The sequence below is a fragment of the Cygnus atratus genome, chromosome 11 (genome assembly GCF_013377495.2).
Source record: "Cygnus atratus isolate AKBS03 ecotype Queensland, Australia chromosome 11, CAtr_DNAZoo_HiC_assembly, whole genome shotgun sequence".
NCBI classification, from domain to species: domain Eukaryota; kingdom Metazoa; phylum Chordata; class Aves; order Anseriformes; family Anatidae; genus Cygnus; species Cygnus atratus.
Genome location: NC_066372.1, coordinates 9,120,508 through 9,137,521, shown reverse-complemented (window position 1 = coordinate 9,137,521; position 17,014 = coordinate 9,120,508). Strand labels below are relative to the sequence as shown.

The window sequence follows — 17,014 nt, the reverse complement described above, 5'->3', positions numbered from 1 at the left end:
GCAGAGAAGAACACTGGAGCCTGAGCTAAGCAAATCCCCGTGTTCACCCGTAAAATCCCTGTTTCAACCCATTAGCTGGGCTGCTTTGCCTCTCTCAGCCCATCTGGGTTTTGTTTTCCTGCCCTCAGCAGGGCTTTGTGGAGCCTTAGGGATTTAGGGACCCTCCAGAGCACCCAGCAGGGAACTGGTGAGAGAACTCATCGTGCACACTGCCCTTCTTCATAGAAGTTCATAGAAGCAGGGGGTTTTAGCCTTAAAAATGCTCCTGTGGCACACTGGTAATTCCTCACTCATACTGAAATTAAGCTAAAGCCAGGCAGAGCTGAGGGCTCAGTAAAATTTGGAGTGTGTGTGGGAGATGAGTTAAGAAACCTGGGGGGTTTGGGTGATTTTCTTTGTGTCCTGTGCTAAAACTGAAGTGCCCTGTGCGCAAGCTGGCCTCCTGGAAAAAGCAAATCTAGAAAAGCAAACCCGGCAGGGAGGAGGTAACGACCACGAGCCTGAGCTTGGGAAGCAGGCTGGGTTCTTCCAGCCCCGCTCCTGCTGCAGGTGAGGAGAAAGGGCTCTGAGGATCCCTAAACTGAAGGCTCTTCTGGCACAAGGAGCTCCAGCGGGGCCAAGGGCAGCTCTCCTCCTGCCTGGAGCTGCTGCCTGGGGAGAACTCGAGCCTTGCTGGGCAAGGAAGGGAGCCCAGCACCAGGGCGGGTGGGGTCAGGCTCTTCCCGGGATGGGGGGAGGCAGGAATTCCAGTCCCTGCCCCAAGGACTGTTTGCACACACAAATATGTAACAAGCCTTGGGGGAAAAGTGTAAACAGTCCTTGGGGCAGGGATTGGAATCTCTGCCCCTGCTCGCCCCCAGAAAGGGGCTTTGGGGCGGGCTGCAGCCACATTGGCTTGGAATGCGGTCCTCCCTCTGCTGCCCTGCATGGGCAGGATGCTCTAGAAGGTTTTTTTTTTTTTTTTTTTTCCCCAAATACCTTTTCAATATACTAGCTTAGTGGCACCAAGTCCCATAGAGATGTTTGCCAGAGCAAAGCAGGGGGCACAGAGATGTGGCAGGAGCTGGGGCTTGCTCACAGCATGGCATTTAGGGGGCTCCGAAGGCTGGCAGCATCCATCTGCCTCCAACAAGGAAGAAAAACTTTGGCCAAATCAGCTCTATAAAGAGATCTGGGATGGGGAAATGCTCTCTGGCTTGCACCCATGAGCAGTTGTCCCCCTTAACAGCTCCTGTCCCCTCCTGAGCCCCCTCCCCAGCTGCCTTTTGACTTAAAGCCCCGTGCTATAAGTAAAAATGAGATGTGCTTGCAAGTTTCCTTTGTACAATGGGGGAAAAACGCTGCTGTGGGGTTGCCCTGGGACTTTCTGGTCTCTGCCTCCCCCAGCTCTGTGCTCGCCCCCTTTCCTGGCCGTGGGGGTACGTGGCCAGCATCATCTTCTGCTTGGAACAGATGGGAGAGAGGGGCACGGGGACAAGTGGTGAGGGCTCAGCTGGGAGCAGAAATTCCCTTTTCCAGAGCCAAACACCTCCTGTCTCAGAGCCTTTTCACCCTGGATAGCTGCAGCTGTGCAGGCAGCACTCCACCCCACCCCCACCCCCCCCAAGGGGCTGTTCCCCAGGGGGATCCAGCCCTGGGATCGAGCCCTGGCACCCCCAGACCCCCGACCTCCCCAGCCAAGGACCTGGCTGTGCTGCTGCCCTCGTGCTGAGGCTCCCTCGGCAGGGCCGCCCGCTTATTTACTGATTCAGCATCGCCCGCTGCCCTTATCTTTCATCAGCGCGAGCGCATTTGCCAAATATTCTGCCAGAGACAGAGGCTCCCTGCTGGAATCCCTGGCATTTCTACGCAAGCAGCAGTCTCAAGGTATTTTAAACACAGAGGAGAAGCCCTGGCTGGCTTCATGGGGAAAGGAGCCAGCAGGAAAGGCAGAAGGTTTAGGACTTTGGCAGGATGATGTGGGTGCATCATGCAGCTTTTGGGGAACGTTGCAGCAGGTACAAGCCATCCCCAGCTCCAAAATCAGTGGGGTTTCTAATAGGAGCGTGCTGGCTGACACCTGGCCCAAAACCTTGTTTCCATTTCCTTTAAATTTCCCAGCAAATGGTCAAGCTGCTCCCGTTCAGACATCCGCATCGTCCTGCTGCCCCTTGCGTGAGGCTGGCTGGGGACATCCTGAAAGGTGCGGAAGGGTTTGGGGTGTGGAACAGAACATCCTGCTGTGCCCTGGCAGGACTGGGGTAAAGGAGATAGGGACGCTCAAAAGAAGGGGCTGAAGGTGTGTGGGGTTTAGTTTTAATCAGCCATCCCTCTCCCTGAGAGCTGTCGAGTGCCAGCCCCGGGTATTTCCCTGCTCCAGAGCGGGGCGCTGGGAAGGGAGCGAGGGGTGGAGCGCCTCGCCTTGCTCCGTGCATACCCGTCCTGTTTCCTTGCTGGCAGCAAAACAAACACGGCCCGAGGAGAGGCGATAACACGGGGCCGCATCTCACGGCCCGGCCCTGCCCTAACCTCGTGGCCGGCAGCACCGAGGCCGGAACGGGGATTAACGGGTGCTGGCTGAGCACTGCCACGCTCATGCCGCTGGTGAGGGAGCTCCAGCAGCTGCTGCTTGAGCATCCCGTGGGGGGGCTGCGAAAAGCCCCTGCGTGGGCTGGGGGCTCTGGGAGCAGCAGCGTCCGAGCGGGAAGAGCAGCATCCCAGGGGGCTGGCGGCGCCGGGCAGGGCTGCTCCTCCAGGAGGGGGCGGCGAGAAGCTGCCGGGTCTGGCCCCCCCCCAGCTCCCCCTGCTCCTGTCACCTCCCCGGGGGCCTTGAAAAGCCCCTTATCGCCCGGCGCGTAACCTAAACAAGCCACTTTGTACCCGTCTCCCCGTCTCCGGCTTCTGCTGAGTTTTCTAAACAATTCCCCCAAAGAGGCTGACGAGGATGTTTTCTCTCGCCTTGGGCAGCCCGGGACGGGGGGCCCGGCACCCCGGAAATGACTCTGCCTCCCCGTCCCCCCCGGACAGATGGCTCCGGGGGCTTGGGGATATAAAGCATCGCGGCACAGCCCTGGTTCCCTGAGCTGGGCGTGCTGGAAGCAGGCGGGATGCAACGCGGCGGCAGCTTGGCGCTGGGGCTCCTCTGCTGGCTGGTGGCCGAGGTGGCCTCCTACACACCCTGGGACTTCTCCTGGGGGGCGCGGGGGGACCCCTCCGCCTGGTCCTGGGGGGCCGAGTCCCACTCGCGGGCCGTGCCCGGCTCGCAGCCCGTGATGGTGCAGTGCCAGGAGGCGCAGTTGGTGGTGACGGTGCACAGGGACCTCTTCGGCACCGGGCGCCTCATCAACGTGGCTGACCTGACGCTGGGCCCGGCAGCATGCAAGCACTCCTCGCTCAACGCCGCCCACAACACCGTCACCTTCGCCGCCGGCCTCCACGAGTGCGGCAGCGTCGTGCAGGTGAGACTCGCTCCCACCCCCTGCCCTGGATGAGTGGCAAGGGCGAGGGGGTGTCGCTCCCAAAAAGGAGTTCTTTTCACCCAAAGCCGCTTTGTGCTTCCATCTGGACAACCCCCGATGGCGCAAAGTCCCCAGCTCAGCATTTTACCCTTTTATTTTTGTTTTCTGGTGGGAAAAGGATGGTTCTGGGGCACGTGGGGGGTGGTGGGGAGGTCTTGGGGGTCTCGCTGCCAGCTTTGCAGCCTTTCCCTGCCCAGGTGACGCCGGACGCCCTCATCTACCGCACACTCATCAACTACGACCCCAGCCCCGCCAGCAACCCCGTCATCATCCGCACCAACCCCGCCGTCATCCCCATCGAGTGCCACTACCCCAGGTAAAGGCTCCGTGTCCTCGCCGCCCCCCTGAGTCCCCCCGGTCTGTGGCTGTGTCCTGACACCGTCCCTTGCCAGGAGGGAGAACGTGAGCAGCAATGCCATCCGGCCCACCTGGGCTCCCTTCAGCTCCACCTTGTCGGCCGAGGAGAGGCTGGTGTTCTCCCTGCGCCTCATGAACGGTAGGTAGGATGTGCCAGAGGGTATTCACCACCCAGTACAGCAAAGCCCTGGTCCTAGTTGCCCAACTGGGGCAGCCAACATGCCCAAATCCAGCACAGGTGCTGCTGCTCCCTGGGGCGTCACCTCCGCAGTCCCATCTCTTGCCCCCTGGGGACACCCTGATTGTCACCGCTCTGCCTTGCAGAGGACTGGAGCGCAGAGAGACCCTTCACCGGCTTCCAGCTGGGTGACATCCTCAACATCCAGGCGGAGGTCAGCACCGAGAGCCACGTGCCCCTGCGGCTCTTCGTGGACAGCTGCGTGGCCGCCCTGAGCCCCGACGGCGACTCCTCGCCCCACTACACCATCATCGACTTCAACGGGTGAGCCCCGGGTGAGCGCTGTGCTTCGGGGTCCCTTTGGGACGCTGACACCCCCCGTCCTGTGTCTAGGTGCCTGGTGGACGGGAGGCTGGATGACACCAGCTCTGCCTTCATAACCCCCCGGCCGCAGGAGGACATGCTGCGGTTCAGGATCGATGTGTTCAGGTTCGCGGGGGACACCAGGAACCTGGTAAGGCTGCGTGCGTCTGTCCCCAAAGCCTGGCCTGAGCCTGGCTGTGTCCTCGTGGGCACTGTGGCCCCAGAGAGAGGTGCCCAGCTCTTCCCCTGCCTCCCCCTAGATCTACATCACCTGCCACCTGAAGGTGACGCCGGCAGACCAAGCCCCAGACCCCCAGAATAAGGCTTGCTCCTTCAATAAAGCCAGAAACACGTGAGTAGCTGTGGCACAGACCCCAGGGCGTTTTTATGGACCCAAACGGGGTGAGCATCCAAGCACAGGACACCAATCCTCTGTGGGTTTGGGTGGGATGGATGAGGAGGCACCAGGTGCTAGGACATCAAACCCAAGCTCCACCACTGTGGTGGCCCTGGGTTTGGGAATGCTCCAGGGGTTCCTCTGGGCACAAAACCTCCAGAGAGGGGTGGGTGCTGGGGGTCCCCACCTGCCAGTAACAGTGCTCCTGCCCTGCTCCAGCTGGGTGCCGGTGGAAGGCACCCTGGACATCTGCAGCTGCTGTGAGACGGGCAATTGTGAGCCCCCCGCACTCTCCCGGAGGCTCAACCCCCTGGAGCGATGGCCCGGCCGCCGCTTCCGTCGGGATGCACCTGAGGGTAAGGTCCTGGTGCGGGTGGGGACGTGTGGGACGGGGTGAGCCCAGCTCATGGTTCCATCCTGCCCAGGGAAAGAGATTGAAGCTGACGTGGTCATCGGCCCCGTGCTGCTCTCGGCGGACCCAGGAGCCATTGGAGAGCAGCGGGAGGGAGGGGACGGTAAGCGCCAGCCAGCCAGGGCCGTCCCACAGTTCTGCCCCGGTGCCGTGCTCTGACGACTTGCTTGCATTTTGCAGGTGCAGCGGTGACGGCGCCCGGCGCAGGGACGGGGCTGGTGTGCGTGGCCGTGGCCGTGGCCGTGGCGCTGGCTGCGGTCGCCGTGGCCGTGGGCATCGCGCGGAGGGGCTGTGCCCGCGGTTCTGCCGGGGCGTGAGCGCGGGGCGAGCCCTCAATAAAGCCTGCAAAGGACGAGCTGTGCCCCTGCTGCTGCCTGCGCCGCCGCTCCGGGGCTGCCTCCATCCTCGGGGCTGGGAGCGGCACCGGGAGCGCTGGCCCCGGCCGGGTCCCGGGGGGCGCCGCAGCTGCGCGGGGCGCGGGGGGCTCCGGCCGGTGGGGGCGGGGCTGGGCCTTGGCCCCGCCCCTCGGCTCCCGCCCTTCCCTCGCCGCGTTCCCGCCGCGCCCGACCTCCCGCCCTCAGTCCCCACTCAGGTCCGACCCTCGTTCCTTCCCCCTCCCCTTCCCCCGCAGCCCCGTGGGCGGGGCAGAACGGGGAGCGCTGCGCCGGGATTGGGCGCGCCTCGGGACTCCCAGGGTCGCGATTGGCTGCGGCGCGGAGCCGGGCGGGGCCAGAGGCTTAAGAGCGCGCGGGGGCGGTGGTGCTGCCCGGGCTCGGAGCCCGGCTCGGGGCTGTGAGCCGGGTACGGAGCCCTTCGGGCCCTGGCGGCGCCCTCTCGGGGCTCGGAAGGGGAGGCTGAGCGCGGCGGTGTCGGGGGCTGAAAGCCGGCTGGGGGCTGCTGCATCTCAGGAAAAGCCCAAGTGCTGCTTTTGTCAGAGCTTGACAGCAGAGGCTGAGTCCCTTGATTCTGAGACCCCCAAAAGGGCTGACTGCTGTTGTTTGGGGCTGGGAAACTGACCAAGGTGGCTGGGGGTGTGGGGGGGAGAGCAGGGCCCACAGGCCCTCACCGGAGGCAGGGATCCAGTCACACGTGTCCTGGAAGTGCAGGAGGACAGTGTGCACCAGGCTGAAGTTGACGTATGAGATAGTGGAAGAAGAAAGCTGAACAGAAAAGGAAAAACCGCTTTCTGCCCATAGACTCTCTACTCAATGCTGGTACACAGCCATGAGGTCACACCTCGAGTACTGTTTAGCTTGGGGCCCCTCACTACAGGAAGGACATCGAGGCCCTGGAGCGTGTCCAGAGCAGGGCTACGAAGCTGGTGAAGGGCCTGGAACACAAGTCCTGTGAGAGGTGGCTGAGAGAACTGGGGGTGTTTGGTCTGGAGAAGAGGAGGTTCAGGGGAGACCTCATGGCTTTCTGCAAAGTGCTTGAAGGGAAGTTGTGAGGAGTTGGGGGTCAGCTTCTTCTCACAGGTAACTAGTGATAGGGCCGGAGAGAATGGCCTCAAGTTGTGCCAGGGGAGGTTCAGGTTGGAAATGAGGAGACATTTCTTCTCAGATAAAGCAGTCAGGCATTGGGGCGGGTTCCCAGGGAGGTGGTGGAGTCACCGTCCCTGGGGGTGTTCAAGGAGAGGTTGGACGTGGTGCTCATGGACATGGTTCAGCGGGTGATGCTGGTGGTAGGGGGATGGTTGGACCAGATGATCCTGGAGATTATTTCCAACCTTTAGTATTCTATGATTCTAATTAATTAAGTAACCGGTCAATAACCGCAGTGTACAATATGACAGTTAATATTGATATCCAAGTTCTGACAGTGATTGATTTATGGCCTTGTCAAATCCAGCTGACGTCAGCCAGCGCTGAAAGGACAGCCCGGCGGCGGCCCGAGGGGTGCGGGGCAGGGGCCGAGGGAGGGCGGTCCGAGCTAACCGGCCGTGCCCGACTTCCTGCCCTCAGTCTTCACTCAGGTCCGCTTCCACGGGGCCCTGCCGCCGTGCTGGGGACACGCGGACCCGGGGACAGCCGACCCCGGGCACAGCTGCTGCTGCTGCCGGTCCCTGCGGCTGCGTCGCGGCCCCCGGCTGCTGCCCCAGCCCTGCCCCTCTCCCCGGGGTGACAGCTTCAGCCCCGTCCCCACGCCGCAGCCCTGCGCTGCAGAGGAGGGCTGCTCCAGATATTCCCAGCGCTGGCTGACGGCCGCGTTTTCATCCTCGAATCCACGTTTTCAACTCTTGCCGCGTGTTTAATCCCGGGTCTGTATTTTCAGCTCGTACGCCGCGGTTCGTTTTGAGCTCTGTCTCAGCTCGGCACGTTCCATGCACACGCCGCTCCTCCGGCTTCTCGCAGCTCAGGCTCGTTACAGCTCGTGCCCTGCCCCCGGCCCTCCCGACCGCCTGCCGCGGGTCCCGCTTCCGTCACCCGACACCGCCCCCGCGGCGGCCCCGCTGCGGAGCCGCGGCCTCGGGGGAGCCCCGGGACCGGGGCTGGGGGCGCGCGGGAGGCTTTGGAGCGGCCCCGCCCCTCTCGCCGCGCCCGCTCTCAGTCCTCACTCAGGTCCGACCGTCACCGCTCCCCCGCAGCCCCGTGGGCGGGGCGGAACGGGGAGCGCTGCGCCGGGATTGGGCGCACCCCGAGACGCCCAGGGTCATGATTGGCTGGGGGGCCGCGCGGGGCGTGGCCAGCGGCTTAAGAGCGCGCGGGGGCGGCGGCGCAGCCGGGGCTCGGAGCTCGGTTTAGGGCTGAACGGCGGTGGCGGCGCCCTCTCGGGGCTCGGAAGGGGAGGCTGAGCGCGGCGGTGTTGGGGGCTGAAAGCCGGCTGGGGGCTGCTGCATCTCAGAAAAAGTGGCAGCTGCTGCTTTTGTCAGAGCTTGACAGCAGAGGCTGAGTCCCTTGATTCTGAGACCCCCAAAAGGGCTGAGTATGCAATACTGGTACATAGCTTGGAACAGTTCCCAATTAATTAATTAACCAATCAATACTTACACGAAGTACAACTATGACAGTTAATAGCGATACTCAAGTTACGACAGCGATTGATTTATAGCCTTGTCAAAACCAGCTGAAATCTGCCAGAGCTAACAGGAGCTGGTTGAAGGCTGAGCATCTCTGCCCCTGAGTGGCCAGCAGCTGGTGCTGAGATGGAGAGCTGGGACTGAAAAGAGCTGGAGTGTCGATCAGCTGGAGCTGAAACACAGGACACAAACTGAAAATAAAGATCTGGGGAGCGAAGGAAGAAACACAGGGCACAGGCTTATATATTTATAAAATAGCACAAGCTGAAATCACAGATCGCAAAATGAGAATAACGATCTAAGGTGGAAATATCAGGCACAAACTAAAAACAGAGGATGTGAACCAAAGACAGCACGCTGGTGGTGAAACCCAGTGCATGAGGGACAAAACCGCAATTAAACAAGTATCAGCCAATATTTATACAATGGCATAAGATGAAAATACAGGTCACACACTGAGAACAGAGATCCAGGGGTGAAACCCAGTGCTCAAGCTGAAATGGTTGTGTTGGCGGTGAAACCCAGTGCATGGGCAGGGGAACCTATCTCTTAATAACTCACTCCATTTATAGAGTGGTATGACGCAGAAAGAGAGGGTACAAACTCAGAATAAGGATCTAGGGAGAAAAAGTGTAGCATAATCCAAACACCGCGAGAGGAAAAAAAAAAAACTAAAAAAACCCTGAAATCAGCTTCTGTTGTGAAGCTCCGACAAAAGCAGCACTTAGGCTTTGTAGGACACAGCAGCCCCTGCTCCCGAGCCCCCCCAGCCAGTTTTCAACCCCCGAGACCGCCGCGCTCAGCCTCCCCTTCGCAGCCCCAAGAGGGAACCGCCCCCAGCACACAGCTCCAAGCCGCAGCGGCGCCGCCACCCCCGCGCGCTCTAAAGCCTCTGGCCCCGCCCGGCTCCGCGCCGCAGCCAATCGTGACGCTCGGTGGCTCGAGGTGCGCCCAATCCCGGAGCAGCACGCCCCGTCCTGCCCCGCCCACGAAACGGGGGGGGGGGGGGGGAAGAGTAGTGAGGGTCGGACCTGAGTGAGGACTGAGGGCGGGAGGGCGGGCGCGGCGGGAACGCGGCGAGGGAGGGGCGGGGCCGGGAGCAGAGGGGCGGGGTCAAGCCATAGCCCCGCCCCCGCCGGCCGGGGTCTCCCGCGCGGCTGCGGCGCCCCCCGGGGAACCGGGACCCGGCCGGGGCCACCCCGGGGCCACCCGGCCACGGCCCCAGCGCCGCCCCCAGGAGCCCCAGGGCGGGCACCGAGCCCCGGGGGCTGCAGCCCGGGCCGGGGCCCCACTGCTGGCGGCGGGGGGGGGGCTCCGCTCCCGGTGCCGCCCCCAGGCCCGAGGCAGGTCGGGACTCGCCGTCCCCTGCCTCCCGCTGCCCTCCCCCGGTTCCTTCCGCCGAGCGCAGCGGGGGCCGGAGCGGTTCCGGGTCGCGGAGGCGGAGCCGGAGGGAGGTGTTCGGCGGCGACATGGTGGGGCCAGGACCGGGGCCGGGCGGCGGGGCGGGCGGGCCGGGAGCCGCGCTTCCCCCGGGGGGGCTCGGGGCAGCGGCGGGGCTCTCACCGCCCCTTTCCTCCGCAGCGGTTCCGGTTCTGCGGGGACCTGGACTGCCCCGACTGGGTGCTGGCCGAGATCAGCGTCCTGGCCAAAATCGTTGAGTGTCCGCGCCCCACCCCCCTCCGCCCCCCCGTCCCGGAGCTGGGCTCGGCTGCCGGGGGGGGGCGGCGCTGACCCGTCCTTGTCCCCCCCAGTCCTCCGTGAAGCTGAAGCTGATCTGCGCCCAGGTGCTGCGGGAGCTGCTGGGAGAGGCCATCGACGTGAGTGCTCAGCTGCCGGGGGGGGTGTGATGATCCACTGCGACCCCAGCTGGGGACCACAGAAGCTCTGCAAGCCTCTGCCTTAGTTATAATTTTACAGCGTAGCACAGAGTTATAGCGCTAATGGAATTAAAGCATCGCTTTATCGTGTAATTAGTGCGTGCTCTCGTCTCCCACAGTATGAGAAGATCCTGAAGCTGACGTCGGATGCCAAGTTGGGTGAGCCTGCTCCTCTGCTGCTGCCAAGGGCCCCGCTCTCCCCACCTGGAGCCCTGCAGGAGGTGGCATCTCCCAGAGGGGGTCTGGCTGCCGTCGGGCTGAATCCTCTCCTCCCCCGCAGAGTCTGGCGATGTGAAGGCCACGATCGCCGTCCTCGACTTCATCTTTTCCAGCGCAGCCAAGCACAACGTGGATGGCGAGTCCCTGTCCAGCGAGCTGCAGCAGCTGGGGCTGCCCAAAGGTGGGCATCAGTGGCGGCCCCGCAGCTGAGCCGGCGAGCGCACCGGGTGCTGCCTCCGCTGTGCTCAGGGTCCCCCAGCGAGCAGTGCAGGATGGGGCCGTCCTCGCCTCTCGTCCTTTACGTGCCACATCCGTTCCAACCGGAGGCTGTCTGCCCCCGTGGTCTTCTCGCAGATGTTTGGGTGCCATTTCCTGTTGCCGCACGCCTGGCGTTGGCTGCCTGCAGCAGGGCTGGAGGCTGGACATCAGTGGGTGCTTTTTGTGTGTGTTGTCTTTTTTTTAAACTTGGGCAGAACACGACCACGGGGTTGTAGCCCGCGTCCTAACGAGGAGAAGCAAGAGCTCCTGCAGGAGAGCCTTAGGCGGCTTGAAGCCTGCGATGTGAGTGCAGCTTTTTTGGGGTCCCCAGTACATCTGCCCCGCGATTTTAGGGCAGGGGAGAGGAGGCTGTTCAGGGTCTCTTCCTCTTGAGGTTAGCTTTGGGTTACTTTTTGGTGTTTGGGTTATTCTGGGGGAGGCACTGCAGGGCGTGGGGAGGGAGCTCTCTGACGTGACCTGCCCTTCCATTGAAGTGAGCAAAGCTGGACTCGTCTCTCCTGGCGGTGGACTACACGCTGAGCTCCAGCGAGCTGGCGGGGGACGTGGGCGCAGCCCCTCGTGCACCTGGCTGCTCCGTCGTGCGGGGCCGCGGGCGGTGCGGCGTGGCGGCCGTCCCCATGGCTGTGGTCCGCGCGACAAGTTCCGGGTGCTGCTGGCAGGTAGCCGGGGGGGCGCGGGAGGGGTGCCGCGCGGGCAGCAGCCCCTGCCTTCTCGCTGGCAGCCCCGCCGCCCGCTCCTTCTCCCCGCAGAGCTGAAATCAGGCCCAGGCCGCTGATGAAGACCCTCCTGTGGTAGCCCGGGGGAGGATTCGCCGCTGCCCTTCCCCCCTGCCGAGCCCCGGGCCTCCTCGCGCTGGCAGGTGCCGGGGGCAGCCCCCAATAAAGGCGCCGGAGCCGAGCCCGAGCTGTGCCCCGCCCCTTGTGCCCGCGGGAGGCCGCGCGGGGCCTGCGGGCACCTCTGTGCCTTTCCAGGCCTCGCAGTCGCGCCGTCGCCGTGGCAACGCGAGGGCAAGGGGACTACTGACTCCCGGCGTGCCGCGGGTGCGGCGCGCAAGCAATGGGGGGGCGAGCGGCGCGCGTCGCTAGGCAACGGGGTGGCGGGAGGGTGGGAAGCCCCGCCCTCGCGCGACGTGCAGCCAACGGGGGGCGTGTCGGCCGTAGGGCGACGGGGAGGGGAGCCCCGCCCATTCGGGGGGCGTGTCGCTAGGCGACGGGGCAGGGAGCACCGCCCTTCGGGGGCCGTGTCGCTAGGAACAACGGGGAGGGGAGCCCCGCCCTTCGGGGGGTCGTGGTCCCCGCTAGGCGACGGGGAGGGGAGCCCTGCCCTTCGGGGCGTGTCGCTAGGCGACGGGAGGGAGCCCCGCCCTTCGGGGGGGCGTGTCGCTAGGGCCGACGGGGAGGGGAGCCCCGCCCTTCGGGGGCGTGTCGCTAGCAACGGGGAGGGAGCCCCCGCCCTTCGGGGGGCGTGTCGCTAGGCGTACGGGGAGGGGAGCCCGCCCTTCGGGGGGCGTGTCGCTAGGCGACGGGGAGATGGGAGCCCCCGCCCTTCGGGGGGCGTGTCGCTAGGCGACGGGGTAGGGGAGCCCCGCCCCTTCGGGGGGCGTGTCGCTAGGCGACGGGGAGGGGGAGCCCCGCCCTTCGGGGGGCGTGTCGCTAGGCGACGGGGAGGGGAGGGGAGCCCCGCCCTTCGGGGGGGGCGTGTCGCTAGGCGACGGGGAGGGAGCCCCGCCCTTCGGGGGCGTGTCGCTAGGCGACGGGGAGGGGAGCCCCGCCCTTCGGGGGGCGTGTCGCTAGGCGACCGGGGAGGGGAGCCCCGCCCCCCTTCGGGGCGTGTCGCTAGGCACGGGGAGGGGAGCCCCGCCCTTCGGGGCGTGTCGCTAGGCGACGGGGAGGGGAGCCCCGCCCTTCGGGGGCGTGTCGCTAGGCAACGGGGAGGGGAGCCCCGCCCTTCGGGGGCGTGTCGCTAGGCGACGGGTCAGGAGAGAGGCCGCGTCGCGGGCCGGTCGCGGCCCTGTCGCCGGGTCGCGATGCCCGAGGGCCCGGAGCTGGCCCTGGCCGGGCGCTACATCAACGAGGCGTGCGGCGGGCTGGTGTTCTGCGGCGGGGCCGAGCGCTCGGCCGTGGGCCGCGGCCCGGAGGTGCCGTTCCGCAGCGAGGCGTACCGCCTGGGCGCCGCCGCCCGCGGCAAGGAGCTGCGGCTGCGCCTGGAGCCGCTGGGCCCCGGCCGCCCGCAGGCCCTCGTCTTCCGCTTCGGCATGTCCGGGGGCTTCGGCCTGCGCCCCGCCGCCGCGCCGCCCCGCCACGCGCACCTGCGCTTCCTCACCCGCGAGAGCCCCCCGCGCGCCCTCTGCTTCGTCGACGCCCGCCGCTTCAGGCTCGTGGCGCCTGGGCGACGCCTGGCAGCCCGGCCGCGGGCCCTGCGTGCTCTCCGATTACCGGGCCTTCAGGTGGGGGCTCGGCGCCGCGCGGTGGGCGGGAGCGGGCCGCGGGGCTCGGGGGGCGGCGTCCTGAGGCGCTGCCGTGGCTGTGCGGCGCCCGCCGCTTCCCCGCCTGAGCCGGCGGCGGCGGGGAGCCCTTCCCGCGCCTTCTCCCCGCGCCTGCCGGCGGCCCCCGTGGCTCTGCTCGCGGCCTCGGTCCCCGGCTCTGAAGCCCCGGGCCGGAGGAGCGGCGGCGCGCGGGGTTGGGCCGAATTCGCTGCCTGCCCCAGCGCTTCCCGTGTGCGTGGGGATACGGGGCGCCTGTGCCGGGGTCGTCTTCCCTGCGCTCACAAGAGCGGTCAGGCCTTGGGACGGGTTGCCCGGGGAGGTGGTGGAGGCGCCGTCCCTGGGGGTGTTCAAGGAGAGGTTGGACGTGGTGCTCGGGGACGTGGGTTAGGGGGTGACGCTGGTGGTAGGGGGGTGGTTGGACCAGGTGAGCTTGGAGGGCTTTTCCGACCTTAACGCTTCTGGGATCCTTCGCTTTGCTGCTTTGCCCCTTGCTCGAGGACAGTTTGGGCTGCTTTGTGGAGGCCGCGTGCGGGGCTTCTGCCCTTGGTGGCAGTAGCATGGCTGTGTCCAAGTGCACCAGCCTGATACTCGTGCTCCGTCGCAGGGAGAACGTGCTGAAGAACCTGGACGATAAGGCTTTTGACAAGCCCATCTGTGAGGCCCTCTTGAACCAGAAGTACTTCAATGGGATCGGCAACTACCTCCGTGCTGAGATCCTGTACAGGTGAGGTGCATTTCGTAATAAGGCTTTTCACTGAGCTGAAACCACACCGTATCCAGCCTCTTCCAAGGCCAAACTTGAGTGCCTTTGCCTACCGTGCTAAGCCGTGTCAGAAACGAGAGGTCAGGCTTGCGTGTGACGGGTGGACTCTCTCAGGTTGAAGATCCTCCCTTTGAAAAGGCTCGGACGGTGCTGGAAGCCCTGAAGCATCAGGAGCAGGCGAGGAGGAAAAAGGTGGGGAATAGATGGGAACACACGGTGCTTTCACAGCTCAGCATCGCCCCACTCGGCCGGGCTCAGTCCTGGGAGCCTCTTGCCTTCTGTGCAGGGAGCCAGACTGAGCTGAGAAACATCACTGAGTGGGGTTTGGGCTCAGCAGTGAGGCCGAAAAGGGGGCTCAGGTTGCTTCTAGACCCTGGCTCAGCTGGGTGTGAAACTCTGGTCCTGCTTTGTGCTCAGCTGGGCGCAAAGCTCTGCTTCAGCTCTGCTGTCATGGCTCAGGGTTCAGGCCAGTTTCAGTTCATGTTTGGCTCCCCGCTCTGATGGGGCAGAACCCCTGCAGCGTTCACACAGCCCGTCCCCTCTGCCCGCACCGCTGGCAGGAGGTGTTGCTTTCTGGGGACAGCGTGGACAGGTTTGGGGGTGTACTCAATGTAGTCATCGAACCCTGTCTGCTGCCTGACAACCCCTGAGCCCTTTCCCATCCTGGCAGCTGGCGTTTTCCCTTCACAACTATAATTCTTGCTGCATGGGAGCTCTCCCAGCCAGCTTGTTGTTGTCTCCTGCCACAACCCCCGCATCTGAGCACGCCTGCCCCTCCAGCGGCAAATGTGTGCAGCCCTTCCGTAACCTCCCGTGGCCGTGCCGCCGAGCTGACACAGCTCCCTGGCCACGTGCCTCCGTGCTGCGCTCGCACTCAGCTGCGCCCGTGCCTTCAGGGAGTCTCTTGTGTATTATTTGGTTGAGAGAGGGTAAAGAGGAAGGGGCAAGGGAAACAAACACAAGCTTAAAACCTCGGGGGAAGGCTGCAGTAGAGCCCTTGCTGTGTGGCTACTCCAATCTCCAAGAAAGCCTGAAAAAAAAAAAACCCACAAAAAAAACCCACCATGACCTGAGGGTTGTTTTTCACAAACTGCTGGTGCTCCTGTGTGCTGCCCCAATTCCCTGTCCTCAGGGGGAGTTTGGCAGCTCCTCCTCAGGGGGGCGAGGGGAGATGGGTATTTGGGGGGTGAAGAGACACCACCCCCCCCCCCCAGGGAGGCTGAGGTAGCTGGCAGGTGACTTCCCTTCTCCACCCCTGCAGAATTCTTCCCTGACGCTGAGTAAGAAGCTGAAGCTGAAGCGGGATAACCCGGACCTCCTGGAGCTGTGCCACACGGTGCCCATGGAGGTCGTGGCGGCGGGTGAGGCTGCGAGGCTGGGAGCTGGGGGACGGGGACAGCTGGCAGGGCCTGGGCTGGGCTCTGGCAGGACAGCGCGCCCTCCCCAGCTCTGTTTCTCCGCCCCTTTTCCTCTCCCCCTTCCCAGAGAAAAACCTCCTTGACCCAGACCACGCGGACAACCACACCGCCTTCAAGAACTGGCTGCAGTGCTACGGGGTGCCTGGCATGAGCTCCCTGCGCGACCACAACGGCAGGACCATATGGTTCCAGGTGGGTTGGGGGGGTCTCTGCCTGGGGCTGGGCGCCCTTACCACTCCCCCAGGGGGACACCGGCTCGGGTGCCGCTTCTTGCGCCCCCAAGCGTGGTGCTGCGTCACCGGGAAGCTCCCTTTCCAGCAGCCCGCTGTGCTGGTGGTGCCTGGGCAGTGATGGCGCACCGGTCACCGCTCTGTCCCCTTCCTTGCAGGGCGAGCCCGGCCCCATGGCTCCCAGAGGTGAGTGCCCTCTGCTCCCCGCGGGACCTGCTCCTGCTCTGGGAGGGCTGGAGCACGGGGAGGAGGAAGGGACCCGCTCCCAGGCCCTGCTGGGGAGGCAACTGCTGCCGTGGTTGGGGCGCTCAGGCCTGTGGCACCGGGGGATGCAGCCTGCCGTGTCCCTGGCTTCCTCCCAGCACCTGCAGGGTGCTTTTCCAGGCCTGCAGCCACGTCCCGTCCTCACCTGAGGGTGGTGAGAGGGGAGAGGGAGCCCCCCGAGTCCTTCCTACAGCCCCCATCGCCTGAGCGGTCACCGCCTCCTCCCCCCAGCCCCAACCCCGTGCTCTCCCGCAGGTCAGACGTCCCGCAAGAAGCGCGCTGGCCCAAAGGCAGACCCTGACGCGCCGACTGCTGAGGTGGGAGGCAGAGCTTGGGGGACCAGAGCTTGTCCTGCTTCCTCAGGCTGCTCCCACAGGCACCGCGGGGCTCGTCCCGGGAGTTCCTAGCCTCCTGGAACAGGAAGCCTCCTGTTCCTCTACCACGTGCACGTTGCTGCTGCTAAGCCCTGGCTCTGTCCGCCCAGGTCACCACACGCGCCTCCAAACGGCGCTCCAGGCGTGCGGAGAACCCCGCAACGTTGGCCGTGAAGAAGGAGGAAGAGGAGGAGGACGAAGCAGTGCCTGAGCGGCCAAGGAAGGGCCGTGCCCGTGCGAGGAGGGCAGCAGCTGCCGCTCCGGCCTCCTCTGAGCCCGAGGCTCCCGTCAAAGTGACAAGACGCCGGGCGTCTGCACGCAAGGGCGCAGGTGAGGCGGCGCTTCCGTGAGTTTTGGGCTAGCCCAAGCGTGGGAGCAGCGCGTCACGGTGACCGAGGGCAGGAGAGGAGCCAGCAGGGCCCTGCGGCACCAACCCTTCCCTTCCCGTTTCCCTCCCCACCTTCCAGGCGCAGCCCCCGCAGTGTGAGCGCCGCAAGCTGCCTTCCTCCCACCTCCTCCTCCTCCGGCGTGGCGCTGGCTGGGCCCCGGGGCCGCCTTCAGGCACGGCCCTCCCGTGCTGGGGGCAGGCTGCGTGCCTCCCCTTACGGTTTTTAATCGTGTTCTCCAAAACCTCACTGGTCCGGCTTGGGTGGCGGGAGCAGTTCTTCAGGACCACAGACTGAGGTCTTCGGGTGCCGTGTCGCTCTGACTCTTCCCTCTGCCTAACAGTGCATTTCCTCAGCCTTTTCTGACTGCTCCCTGGGTCCCCGAGACAGCCGTTTTTAGCTGCTTAATAAAAGTATTTTGTGTACAAGTCACCGTGCCTGCCTTTTTGTGCTGGTACCAGCCTCTCCCTGCAATGGGCTGGAGCAGGCTCTCCCCGCC

The 17,014-nt window shown here is 64.9% G+C and overlaps 3 protein-coding genes across 3 annotated transcripts; all 3 read left to right on the top strand.

The window, feature by feature from the left end:
- The first annotated feature begins 3,068 nt into the window (after nt 1-3,068).
- On the top strand, nt 3,069-5,521 carry LOC118258125 (zona pellucida sperm-binding protein 3). Its single transcript, XM_035566724.1, has 9 exons — nt 3,069-3,437; nt 3,695-3,813; nt 3,890-3,993; nt 4,179-4,356; nt 4,426-4,546; nt 4,656-4,747; nt 5,012-5,148; nt 5,218-5,307; nt 5,385-5,521. Exons 1-9 carry the CDS (start codon nt 3,087-3,089, stop codon nt 5,519-5,521), a joined length of 1,329 nt encoding a protein of 442 aa, XP_035422617.1. The 5' UTR covers nt 3,069-3,086.
- Nucleotides 5,522-9,520: 3,999 nt separating this feature from the next.
- COMMD4 (COMM domain containing 4) lies at nt 9,521-10,551 on the top strand. Its single transcript, XM_035566727.2, has 5 exons — nt 9,521-9,692; nt 9,802-9,873; nt 9,972-10,037; nt 10,217-10,256; nt 10,378-10,551. The coding sequence occupies exons 1-5, from the start codon at nt 9,690-9,692 to the stop codon at nt 10,524-10,526; spliced, it is 330 nt and encodes a 109-aa protein (XP_035422620.2). The 5' UTR covers nt 9,521-9,689; the 3' UTR covers nt 10,527-10,551.
- A 1,993-nt stretch (nt 10,552-12,544) lies between these two features.
- NEIL1 (nei like DNA glycosylase 1) lies at nt 12,545-16,947 on the top strand. The gene is given in 10 exon segments (XM_050712909.1): nt 12,545-12,966; nt 12,968-13,041; nt 13,685-13,818; nt 13,965-14,020; nt 15,105-15,204; nt 15,329-15,453; nt 15,650-15,677; nt 16,011-16,072; nt 16,240-16,459; nt 16,597-16,947. Coding segments are annotated over 10 exon segments (1,164 nt in total). The 5' UTR covers nt 12,545-12,621; the 3' UTR covers nt 16,617-16,947.
- Nucleotides 16,948-17,014: the final 67 nt, after the last annotated feature.